Source organism: Symphalangus syndactylus, chromosome 7 (genome assembly GCF_028878055.3).
Source record: "Symphalangus syndactylus isolate Jambi chromosome 7, NHGRI_mSymSyn1-v2.1_pri, whole genome shotgun sequence".
NCBI lineage: Eukaryota > Metazoa > Chordata > Mammalia > Primates > Hylobatidae > Symphalangus > Symphalangus syndactylus.
This window is the reverse complement of record NC_072429.2, coordinates 129,869,233-129,882,968: the sequence shown is the minus strand read 5'-3', so window position 1 is coordinate 129,882,968 and position 13,736 is coordinate 129,869,233. Positions and strand designations below refer to the sequence as shown.

General features: G+C 41.9%; 1 protein-coding gene across 3 annotated transcripts in view; it reads left to right on the top strand.

The window, feature by feature from the left end:
• The window catches only part of ADCY8 (adenylate cyclase 8), a 274,396-nt gene that overhangs the window by 86,621 nt on the left and 174,039 nt on the right, over positions 1-13,736 (top strand). For all 3 annotated transcript variants that reach the window (XM_055287260.2, XM_055287261.2, XM_055287262.2), the window contains exons 3-4: positions 4,455-4,585; positions 12,918-13,029. In XM_055287260.2, coding sequence (XP_055143235.1) covers positions 4,455-4,585; positions 12,918-13,029 — 243 coding nt within the window. The remainder of the gene's footprint in view (positions 1-4,454; positions 4,586-12,917; positions 13,030-13,736) is intronic.

Here is a 13,736-nt window from a genome sequence, read left to right as displayed (position 1 = left end):
ACAGGAAATGACAATGGAGAAAGGATATTTAAGGACAGAAGAATAGTAGCACGCGTTGTAGTGACCTGTGCTCAGTTTAACACAATAAATAGCCCATGATCTCCTGCTCAGAATAGAGGATGCGAGGATAGACAAGACTATCCCTCATTACAGGATCCTAGAGTGTGTCAGGGGTGGGAGAAGAAAACAAGGGTTAACCAAGGAGAGCTGGACTTTTCCATTCAAAGATATAAATCTAGTTCCACAGATTTTTTTTTTTTTTTTTTTTTTTTTTTTTCTGAGGCAAGGTCTTTCTCTGTTGACCAGGCTGGAGTGCAGTGGCACAAACACAGCTCACTGCAGTCTCGACCTCCCTGGCTCAAACGATCCTCCTACCTCAGCCTCCAAGTATCTGGGACTACAGGCACATGCCACCATGCCTGGTTAATTTTAAAATTTTTGGTAGAGATGAGGTCTTGACATATTGCCCAAGCTAGTCTCAAATTCCTGTGCTCAAGCATTCTTCCCAGCTCAGCCTCCCAAAGTGCTGGGATTACAGGCCTGAGCAACCACACTCGGCCTGGCTCCACACATTTAACTTCAGATGAATTGCATTTAATAACTGCTTCCCTAGGCATTTCTTCGCATCAGAAAATCTGATGCTGAGTCCACGTGTCTGAAAAGCAGCTGAGTTCCACAAAAGGAAACTCACTATGGGTCCTCTTAGATTGCAGTTGTAAAGTTTCTTAATTTTTCATTTAAAAAATGTTTTTAGTTTTCGTAGTGTATGGTAGCAACAATTTTTGGCACCATTTGACATATTTTCATTGGTTTAACTGTACTGTTCTGTTTTATTTTTATTTGTTTGCATTAAGGATTCAGTTAAGTAATCACTGAGTATCATGTGTACGTTTTGTTTAACTGTAGACATAATTGTGCACCTCTAATTGCAGTGGTAATTACATTTTCAATTTCCGAAAATGGGGCTTGGAGGGATTTTTTTAGGAACAGCTTTCTGATAAGGTGAAGGGGAAGCTTCCAACTGGCTCTGGGGTCTGATAGACTAGATACTGGCCCTTCTTTGCTGTATAACCTTGAGAAACTACTTCTCCGAGACTTCATTTTCTCATTTGTTAATCTATAATAAGTTATTTCTGCCATGAGGTTATGTTGAATGTTCTATGAAATTATATATGAAGCTCTTAACTCAGGCCCCGGCCCATAGTAGTTGCTTCAGAGCCAACTAGATGGTAGCTCTGAAGTAAGAATGCATATCTTTCCATGCCATTCCGGGAGCCTGTCAGTCTCTACCTGTAAAGTCTTGCTCTAGGATCTTGGCTGTCTTACTCTCTATGTATCTATATATCTCCCATATCTAGAACTGAGCTGACATGTAGTATGTTCTCAATAAATATTTGTTAGATGAATAAATAAATACATATAATGTTTGAACCCTCACCCAGTTTTCAGGAACCCTCCTTAGAAACTGGTCCCTCATCTTCCTTAATGAACAATGATTCTTTCCTCCTCTGAGGCTTTGTTGCATACTATTAGCTCCAATCATAGGAATATCCCACATGCTGCCTTAATGTATAATTTTCTAAGAGCCATGTGGATCCGATAAGAGGTGATTAGAATACATTTTGTAGGAAGTGCAGTTGTTGGAGCTATTTTGGGAATCAGGAGAATTTGGTTTCAATTCTTTGCTATTTATGATCTAGGTGCTCATGTTGCTAGGTAATCAGTTTACTATAGCCATGTTTTCGTTTTATTTGGAAAATAATCTGTTTTATGGAACTATAGTAAAAGTTGAGTATAATAATGTGCTTAGTAGTGCTTGCCACAGGATAGGCCAGCATTTCTCAATCCTACCTGAGTATCCCAAAAACCTAAGGAGTTTTTAAAAACTCCACCTGCTTGACCATTTTTCTCTGAGTCCAGTTCAGCAGGTCTGGGTGGGGTCAGGGCAGCTGCACTTTTATGAACCTTCAAAACATTCTGATGAATGGTCAGATCACAGAATCCATGGGATAGCCTCATAAATATGTCCATGGACTTGAATTTCAGGGAGGAACATCTTCTCAACTAGGTCCTGTGAATGACCTTTCTTGTGTCTCTCTTCAGTTCCCATTTCTTCCCTACATTTGGATCATTTTATGTGCTGCATCACCACCTTTTTATCTCCTGTGCCACATCACCACCTTTTTTATCTCCTGTGCCATTCTCTTCCTAACATAAATTCTTCCATTTTTCTCACTCTGGTAATTAAAATATCACCGTAATACAACACATAGTATAAGGATGATTTGCGATCAAACACTTTTACAAACTGACCGTGGGGTCCCGGAGTGTGTGTGGATTGTGTATTACAGCTCTATTGCTTCCCTTACAAGTGCAGATGCAGTGGCATCTTAATTAAACATCCCCAGCCATTGACAGAGCACTAGTGCCCCTCAAAGCTGTAATTAGCACCTACTCCCACCCAGCGCCAATTGAGAGAACAGGGCCACAAGTACCTGGGAAGTTGACAAATAGCACAAATGAACACAAAATGGACATGATGTTGGGGCATTTGCAGAAAGCATGCCTCTTAGTCCCATGATGGGATAGCACTCAAGAGAAGAAAGGGCTTCATCATATGTCATTCAATGGGCACTTCATTAATAAAGCCTTTTGCATGAGAGGCAGAGTTAAGTAGAGGTGAGAGGAGGGAGAAGGATTTTAGCCAGGCCCCTCACATATTTAACTGCATTGAATTCTCACAGCAACTCTTTGAAGTAGACAATATTATTGCTATTAATATTTGCCAAATTAGGGAACTAAGGCACAGAAAGATGAGGTAGTTTACCTAATGGATATCCAATGATAGAATCAGAATCTAAACTTCTTCGTCAGACTTAATCCAAGACTTTTCCCATCTCACCAAGAATCCCAGTAAGGAATAACAAGGGAAAGGATCGCACCCTGCAACTGCCGCTTGATTAACTGTTCAGGTTGTGCAAGTAACTTAATCTCTCCTGGACTCAGTCTGTCCATTATATGAAAATGATTATTTCTGCAAGCTGATTATCAGGGTTTCAAGAGAAACACATGAAAGAATGAACGGTGACAATGCTTAATACCCATAAATAACTACAAAGATATGAGGAACTGTGATGATTAGAACTTGCCTCTCTTAAAGTCAGTTTGACACTATAGTAAACCATAGACCAAGAAAAACTTTATCTCTCTATAGTGATATGCCTCAACTAGATACTTCCACATGACCTATTATTATCATATCAATGATAATTACCCTATTTTCTACTATTCAACTAAAAGTATTAAACTTCATCTATCACAGTAAACCATGTAACCAAGTAAACCATGTGTCAGAAGCCAGCCTCTTGCCTAGTTTCCACAACACAAGGACTTTTTAGAATTTAATTCACGTTGCTAGTTAACCCATTACTTTGCTTTTATCTACTGTGGTAATCACAATAGAAATATTATTGTTCGGTGTTAGGAACCCACTTTCAGGCTGCGTGTGTCTCACTTCCTCTCATCTTTGATGAAGAGCTAGTGCCTTGTAAGCCTGGTTTCTTTTGTATGTTTCCTGTTTCTATAAGTGTAGCTCACTCTCCCAGGCAACCAAACTCAAAACTAGCTATCATGGTGGCCACACCCTCTTTCTTTCCTGCCATCTCGGTCGCCAGTTCTATGAATCTTATCTCACCTGGACACTCCAGGAGCTTCCCCACCTGGTCCCTCTGCCTCCAGCCTTGGCTCCTCCCAGAACACATTCTCCAAATCCCAGTCAAAGTGATCTTTTAAAACATAAATCCACTTATGCCACTCTGCTGCTTAGTACCATTTAGTGGCTTTCAGTTGTAGTTGGAATTAAACACGAACATTGTATGCTCACCTGCAAGACCTAGCTACACCTCCAACCTCATTGCTATCACCACCCTCCAGCCACACCATTGCTCATTTCTACCTCAGGATATTTGTAGTTATTATTTTTAATTCCTGGATTTCTCATTGCACTACACAGGACAGACTCCTTCCAAATTTTCAGGTCTCAATTTTAAATATCAGTTCCTTGGTAAGGCCATTCTTAATCCCTGATATGAATCGCTGTCATCAACCATTGTACTCTCTCATCATGACCTGTTTTTGCATAGCACTCATCACATCTTGTAAATGTGTGTAGGTATCTTTGGGTATGTAATACTTAATGTATCTTCCTTATTAGAATGTAAGCTCCACCATAGTCAGAACCACATCCATTTGGTTCACCACTATATATCCAACACTCAGCAGAGTGCCTGGCAAATAATAAGTACTCAATAAATATGTCTTATTCATAGAATGATATGAAATTAGCAATTCCAAAGGGAGTTCATCTAAAAGCCCCATGACTTCTCCACCCTCCACCCTCCCATCTGAGACTCGCTGGTCAGCCTAACAGGACCGTCCCTCTTCATTTGTTCCAGGAGCGGCTTGTGCTTTCCGTACTTCCCCGGTTTGTTGTCCTGGAAATGATCAACGACATGACCAATGTGGAAGACGAGCACCTGCAGCACCAGTTCCATCGGATCTACATCCATCGCTATGAGAACGTCAGGTGAGAAACACAACACCCTTGCCCCGGCTCTCCACATGATCCATGTGTGTTTGGGTGCTCTCATTGCACTTCCGTGACTTCTGTCTGCTTGAATGTCAGCACCGTTCCTCATTCGGTTGATTAATTCATTACCTAGTGATTATTCATCAGAGAGTTCTACATTTCCAAATTAAGACTGGAGAAGAATGTCACAGAATAAAATTATATTTGCTGGTTGACTTACTGCCTAGCTCTCCTATAGTAGGCGTGCCTGTCTTTACATTTTGTGTGGGAAAGGCAAACACCTTTTAGACTATGATAAGAAAAATAATCCCGGAATGTAATCTGGGGGTTTCAGGCGTGATCACATACATCCCCTCCTTATATTTCTCATAAGTGTGTTTAAAACAATATAAAAAGGATGACAGTTTATTTTCCTTTGCAAACGTATTTTTGGCCAACCATCCATCTATCCATCCACTCATCCATCCATCCATCCATCCATGCATGTATCTTCCCACTCACTCCCCCATCCATGCATCAGTGCCCTCTATGTGCCCAGCACAACACTGGACAACATGGCATGTACTGAAAATCAAAGGGTGAACTCCATGGTGAGGCACACCAGCTTTAAAATCCCAATTCTGCCTATTCCTTGGGAAATTTATTTACCTGAATCTCAAAATTCTTCCCTATAAAATGAGCATCTTCTTAGCCACTTTGCAGAGCTTTATGTGGATGATGTAAGTGAAGATTAATACAAAATATAAAACAGGCAGAGTTAAGCAAGTAGTAGAGCATTCAGTATATTGTAGTTCATTTCGGACATGTTTCCTAGTTGCAGTCAAAAGAATCCAACCATGACTGATTTAAAAGAAATGTACTGGCCGGGCGTGGTCGCTCATGCCTGTAATCCCAGCACTTTGGGAGGCCAAGGTGGGCGGATCACGAGGTCAAGGGATTGAGACCATCCTGGCCAACACGGTGAAACCCCATTGCTACTAAAAATACAAAAATTAGCTGAGAATGGTGGTGCATGCCTGTAGTCCCAGCTACTCAGGAGACTGAGGCAGGAGAATTGCTTGAACCTGGGAGGCAGAGGTTGCAGTGAACTGAGATCACGCCACTGAACTCCAGCCTGGCAACAGAGCAAGACTCCATCTCAAAAAATAATAATAATAATAAATGTATTGAAAGGTTATGTCGTGGATTACAGAAGAGTTAGGGAAGAATGGAGAAGTACATGAGGGAAATGGGCCAGAGTGAAGCAAGGCCACAGAGTGAAAGGCATAGGCAAAATCAAGCCAGAGTACTAGGCCAGTTAGGAGGCCACTGCCACTGTCTCTGACCAGTCCATTGCTTGTGCAATCAACCCTGTCCCCTGACACGGCATGTCACCACTGCAATTCCTCCTGCAGCCCCAGAAACTGGTATTGCTGTCTTTGCTCTGCCCTGACTTCCTGCTCCTGCTGCTTCTTTGCATCTCAAGTTAAAGCCTGGAGCAGATGGGTCTGACTGGCTGGGCCCAGTCATTTTCTTAAAGTGCCTGGAAAGCAAGTCTCTGGCATTTTCAGCTTATACAGTGGAACTGTATTTCCCACTCACCAAATATCATAAGGTAAAAATTTCCCAAACATAGTCACAGTCCTTACATTAAGCAACTTCAAAAATGACAAACCTATTCTCATAGTTCCTTTCCTCCTAATGTCAGCAGGACAGAGGACAATTTTGCACCTACCAGCATCTGTAGGTGTTCTATTCCTGGCATGCAGGAACACACGTTTTAAAATTCAGTAGAGATCATGATTCTAACACAACCCTTCAGCGGGCACAGCAGGATAGGTCATTCCCAGGGTCTTGTCCAAGAATTGAGCTACACTGATTTAGATGCTTGAATTTGCAAAACAGCCCTTTGTCAAACAGCAATTCCAGTAAGAGATGCGCCCCAGATCTAGGAATTGGTCCCACACATAATAAGAACCCTTCAATACTAGTTATAAGACAATAGGCACCTATTAATCATAATAGAATATGGGGTTTGATTATTAAGCAGGCAACAAATGCCAAAAGATCATAAAAGGAGGAAAACCTGGGGCAAGGAGGTGGAGGGCGGGGACAGGGAGATAGGTAGAGAAACCTTCCTGGAAGAGATGATGATTCTTCTTGGCTTTATTTGAGATGAAGTAAGCCAAGTGAAAAACACAAATACATGAATTCTGAGCAAAGGGGTCAGCAGAAGTAAAGGCAGAGCCACGGTCCATGCAGAGAATCATAGGTGGTGTTCCATATTCCTTCCCTGGTGGCAAAATGGCTTGGCCATAAATGCAGATCCAGAGAAAGCAGAAATTGCGTGAATATTTGGGGAAAAATAAATAAATATTTAATTACATACTCATCTATAAATATATACAAATCATATAAATTTATAAATAAAATATGTGGCATATGATGAAAGTACCTGTCACCATGGAGAAAGAAGGAGCGAAAAATACCTTTAAAAAGAAAAATAGGGAAAATTCCACAAGCCAGCGCGTCCACACTAACATGCTCAGGTGCCTTAAGTGTAATAAACAACATGTTCGGCGGCTCGCTTTCTGCAGGAATCCTTTTTCAGTGCCCCAGTTACTCCTGAGCAGCTAGTTTCTTCTGCCCCCACCCCTCCAACCCCGCCCATTTACTTTAAGTCATTGAACTGAGTTCTGGTGCTGGAGACCCTTTTCCAGAAGTTCACGCCACAGTACATTAAAATTTCGTTTTCTGCTCTCTGTGTCTCCGTGTTTTCAGAGCCGTTACTAGGGGGAGGAGAATTGATGCAGAAACCAGCCGCCGGCCCGGTTGCTCCCAGGCTATTCTCAGAGCAGCGTGGCGAGATGCCCGGGGCTCCAGGGGTTTCGGGAAGATGAACTCAGCTCGGGGCGGCGGGGCGTCTCCTGCCCACTGCGAGGCTGCAGGGTGCTAAAATAAGACCCAAGCCTTGAAAGCAGAGGAGGACGGTCCCTAGCCCAAGTCGGAGAACAAAGCCGACTGGCTGCTCCACCTCCTTCCCCAACCCCCAAAGCAACCCCGCTGCGGTGTTGGGAGCATTTTTGAAATCATTTCCAAACCCGTCACCCTCTTCATGGTAAACTGCCTGGTGCATTCTTTCTTCTCCCTTGCTTTTTTTTTTTTTTTAATTTTGAGGGCTCTTTCCTAAAAAAGTGCTGTACACTTCTCAGTCTTGACTTACATTTCATACCACCGTTTACCTTCATCAAGAAAGGGTATGATTAAAGGCGCTATGCTTGGGGGCATTCGTGTGCCCACGTGGGCTGGGGTAGCCACACCCTTGGCGAGACTTCCACTGCATCACCTCATCCCTGTGGGCCTCCGTTTCCCAACCCAAAAGCTGGGCTCTTTGAATGCTCAAGCTGATTTCAGCTATCAACCTCTGAGACTTCTCCAGGTTCACCTGAGGATCCACCTGGCCACCAGCTTTTTACTGGAAGTCATTCAGGCTCTCCATCCCACCTACCCAATTCTATTTATCTTTCCTGTTTTTCCCCCAGATACTTAAGACACTTCTTGTATTCATTAGGGTAATGCTATCTGCTCTTTCAAATACCCTTTCAATTTCATTGATTTTTTAACTCAATCAAATTTATTCACACGAGTCCACTGCTGATATTACCGGTTCGTGGGTGATACAGGGAAAAAGGCTCCTTTGTTTTGTAACTACCATCCCTTGGGCCTCAAAGTTCCTGGCATTTGGTTATTGGAAGGGGAAGCACAGAGTACTCACGCCCATTTATTTTTTACCACCTTAACCAGAAAATGACATATGTCATTTCTGCTCAGATTCCATTAGGGAGAATCAATTCCAGGTGCCCACCTAGAAACAAAGTGGGCTGGGAACAGTGCCTCTGGCTCAATGGCTTTTCCTAGTGACAGGTGGATTGACTATGCAAACAGAGGCATGGATTTGGTGGACAGTCATCTTTCTCTGTCATGGTTCTTTTTCCTATTTCCTATTGGCCCTGCCAACTCCATTTCATGTACATTTGCACATTTGCTGACACATATTTTGTAGGTCTGTCTGGGAGACATGTTTGTCTTTATCTCTCCCTATGCCATGGTAGATATTTTAGTGAACCATTGTCAAGGATCAGAAAAATCCTCATTTTTAGACTCTTGCTGAGTCAGTTCACTTTCTTGACTGGCTGTTAATTTCCAGCCAGCCCTGTCAACATGTGTGATCACTACATCTGTCCTGTAGACTAGAGTTTCACAAACAAGCAAAATGCAATTGAATGGACCTAGACAACTTGATGACTTTCTAGATCCATCCACATGGCAGTTAAGCACTTCCAGATTCGTAAAAACTTCTCAAAAAAAGTTATATACCCTTCATTTATTGAGAATTATGCAATGATTTACAAGTTATCTTCTTATAGTAGTCTTACAGAGTAGCTTTAATGACCTTTGCTTTATTATCAAGAAAAATGGAAGCTCAGAGAGATTAAGTAACTTTCCCAAGAACACACAGTTATGATATTGGAACACTGAACACATCTGAAACTTAGTTAGTGAGAGGAGTCTACACAGGGACCATGTTCCTAATGATTCTATTGAACTCTGCAAAAGCTTCCTTGGGGATTCTATTTGAAGGTGACTATTAGGTAACATGACTTATTTTTAGCCAAATAAACAACTTATGTAACCAAATTAGAGTTGAAAATTACTATGGCCCCCTTGGTATATTCATCCTGGAAAGCTGCAAATTTATGCCAAGAATCAAAAGACTTGATGATCGGAGCCCAGCACCTGGGGGTGGCAGAACAAGCAATGCAATGAGAACCAGGGCCCTGGTTTCTGCATCTGGTCTTTTATTCAATAAATCCTTATTGTACAACTATGACTTAAACCAGTGCTTCTGAGCCTTAAATGTGTACACAAATCATCTACGGCTCAGTTAAAGCAGATTGTGGCACCATGGGTCTGGAGAGGTGGCTTGAGAGTCTACATTTCTAACAATTTCTTGAGATGTCACTGGGGGCCATGACCATGCTCTGAGGAAGGAGGACTTAATTCTGAATGTTTCTGTTGATTGGACTAAGGAAACATGTAATACAGCCAACTGTGTGCTGGGCAGGTGGGATGCAGAGGTGACTTCATTCTTGTTCTTCAGCTAATAGATGGAGCACACTTAGCCACATATGATTGTGCTATTGAGAGTTAAGTGTTATGACAGAGAGGGGCACCAACAGGGCGAGAAGCTTTAGTTGGGGATAACTGGCTATGCTTGGGGAAGTCTCCAGAGGGGTATAGACTCTTAACATGATTTTAACACCTGAGTGGGGCTTTGAAGGACAAGTCAGATTTTAACAGATAGCAAAAGGGGGAAAAAGCTATACCATATACCAGGGAGCAGGTATAGCATGTACAAAGATACAGGTGCATATTGTATGGTGGGATCAAAAGACCTGGAAAAGTTTGATGACATTGGAACACTGAAGACATCTGAAGCTTTTATGACCTTAGCTCTCAGGGAATCCATTTGTTCTTTCAATAAACTGTGAGCTTTATAAAGGCTGGGATGATGCTATCATCTGCTCACTACTTTGTCTCCACTGCCTGGTGTATAGTAGACATTTAATTAATAAGCTGTGGAATGAATAAATTGGTGAACCATTCTTGCCATAGACAGATGGATACTAGTAGCTTTGGGCTTATGGATTCATAAAGGGAATGTGTTAAACCAAGTGATCTAAGAGCCTGTCCACTTCCCACCTGTCATAGCAATGACTTTTCTTGCTTCAAAAGTAGCATAGTTGTGCAATAAAGAGTATGGATGCCAGAGCCAGGCTTCCTGGTTCAAATTCTAGCTCTTCATGATTATGGGCAAGTTACTCAGGCCTCAGTTCTATAAAATGGAGAAAATCATGATAGGTTCTCCCTCATAAGTTACATGGAATAAATGAGTGAATACATATAGGGCTCTCAGAGCAATACCAAGTCCACAGTGAATAGTCTGTAAGTGTTGCTGCTGCCTGCCAGTTCAGGCTTCATCAACAATTAGGAATGCTTTTAGCTACAAGTAATACATAATCGAATGAATGGCCATATTATTTTCTACCTCTGTTACCTCTCTCCTCTTTCTCTCTCAAATATAACATGCAATTATAGTAAAATTTTGTAAAATGATGATAACAAAAGCTAACACATTTAAGGAGCATTTACTATGCTGGCAATTGCCAGGTGATGTGCTAAACACTAACCAGTAATGAGGCAAGTATGACAGTTATCTCCAGTTTACAGAGCTAGGGCTTACAGAAGTTCAGGAAGTTGCCCAAGGTCATAGAATTCATAAGTGGTGAACTAAGATTTGAACCCAGATCTATCTAGACTCAAATTCTGTGCATATGACCATATGCTCTGCCACCACAGAACTGTAGAAAACAATGGCAGTATAGTCACTCTGCCAAAGGAAGCTTTGTAAATTGAAAATCTATTGGCATCACGTCCATGCTTAAATCCCATTCACCAGCTTTCCATCACTTTCAGGACAAAGTCTATATTCTTCAGCCTGGCTTACCAGCCCCTTCTCCATCACTGCCCCACCTATATTTCTGACCTCATCTCTCTCTTCTTTCTAGCCTCCTTGCTCAGTGATACCTTCTGACTGGCTGCCCTTGAATTACTGCAGAACCTTGATATATATACTTATTCTTCCACGAGACCCTAGAATGTACTGTTCTCTCTGCTCAGAGCATCCATCCTCCCAATCACTTCGCTCATCACATTCTTCAAGAACTAGCTGAGACTTTGCTCTGCTGGGAGACTCCTGATCCCTCTGTGGCTGGTCATCCCCCAAAATGTCCTTCAATCACAGTGATCATCACCCTGCACTGTTTCCATTTTTCTTTTTGTCTTTCCAGCTCCATTCCTCAGACTCAGCATCTTGAGGAAAGGCACTAGGTCTTATATATCATTTAATCTAACTTCCTAGCCCAGTGCCTAGCTGAACACATAGTAAATATATAAATATTTGCTGAAAGAATGGGACATTCAACAATTAACTAAAGCAATAGCTCTAGGGATTCCTAATGATTTCATGAATGGGCTTTGTGGAAGGTATAAATCCCTTTAAGTGAGGTGCAAAATTTTGAATGCTCGTACATTTTTGGGAGAGATAATCCATAGTCTATGTCAAATTCTTTAAAGGGTTTGTAAAGGAGATGAATTTTAAGAATTATTGAAAACATGTGGTGACTGATGTAAGTCAACACATTCCACAATGTCTTCTAGCCCAATTACCTATTTCATTAAAACTAAATTACACTCATAGGCTGATTGTAAGACTTGTCATTATTTTAGGCAACACTAAGAAAAGATGCAAAAAGCTCGACACACAGCTAAAGTGATTAATTGTAAGACACGTATCACTTTCAGAGAGGATGAAAAATGAGAAATGATCAAATATGGTATCCTGTTTGGTGTCCTATCTTTCCTTTCAGAGGTCCCTGAGATGACATGGTAAGATAATTGGAGCAATGTCCCTCAGTGCAATTCAACCAAATGGAGAATCCCAGCTATGCCATGTGCCATTAGTGAGATGCTGGGCAAGTCTCCTTGCCTCTCTGAGCCTCAGTTTCCTCATGGGCTGAATGGAGAGAACTATGCTTGCCCCACAGAGTAACTGGATGGCTTAACTAAGAGAGTAACCTAGCTTTTAGAAGGCTTTTGGAAGCTGCCCTGTCCCTTATACCAGGCCATATACACAGAACAAGACCTTACCTAACTGAAATCTTTAGTAATGTGAGAGTTTTTGGAAATTAATTATTCTGCCTGAGATTTCCCAGATTTGCCACCTATTGTCATAATTTTTGAGAAATGCCTATTTACCTGCCATTTTGGGTACTGTACCTGTCATTGGGTTCAAGATGATGAGGTTTTGGGTTCTGCCCCTGCCCCTTGTGACCATTTTACTCTGTGTTCATTGCATGTGCATTGCTGTTCATTGTGAAAATACAGAGATAATTCATAAAGTTTCATCTTGCTTTTCACAAGAAATTGATATCTTCATGGTGACAAATTCTCTTTTGGATTGTTTGCATTGCCCACTCTACACAGCCCTGCACAGGAGAAAAAGGGCTTCCTGTTGTCCCCTTGTTCTTCCTGAGCTCCTGGGTGGACTCTCTGCTGAGATATTTATTAAATACTGAGACATTCCTCCTGACTCTCATGGCAGCAAGAGCTAAAATCTCAGACCACAAAGACAGTTTATCTATTGGTATGGTGTTGATGTGTATCCCAAGATGGACTAAAATATTAATACGCTTTCTCCCCCCACCCCCACCCTCTTCCCTGTGTTTAGTATTCTTTTTGCAGATGTTAAAGGATTTACCAACCTCTCCACGACCTTGTCTGCTCAGGAGCTGGTCAGGATGCTCAACGAGCTCTTTGCCAGATTTGATCGACTGGCCCACGTGAGTTGAATTTAATTCCCTCCTCGTCTTTTGCAGGAGTGAGGGACTGCATATGGAATAAGGAAAGAGAAGGATTCAGCCATCTTCCCCAATGTCATTACCATTCTGCATCCTATCCCTAGGCATGGACCCTGACCGTCTCACATTCTGGGGACTGATGTTAGCTATTTACAGGTCTCAGGCAGGAGTTTGTCAGATTAATTTTCTCAACTGAGAGACAGCTGGTTGAGTGACAATCAAACCCAAGTCCTTTTTATCTGTTTTCCACGCCCCTATCATTGCTTCCCCTTGCACGTGGCCAGGTGCCATCCAGCTGCAGCTTCAGTGCTCATGGATGCAGTAATGATGGCCTGCAGTTTCCCAGCCAACCCTGGCCATCTGGGATGAATTAGCATGTTCTCAAAAACCAGTAATCTGCTGGGCCATCCCACCGCCATTTTGATCAACCTAACTTAAGAGCTTTGTTTTTAGCCAACTAGACAGTACCTTCATTTTCCAGCTAACTTGATCAGAGCTAAGCTAGAAAATAGATTAAAGGAGATGGACATTTGCTATCAAAACACAGATTCATAGTCCTAAAGCCACTTCAGTTACAAAGTAATATCATTATCACACTGTACTTCAGAGTGGGCTTTGGGTTCAAACAGACATCTTAATTTCCTGGTTTGTAAAGTGTGTATGTTAGTGCCAACTTCACAGAGCCTTAA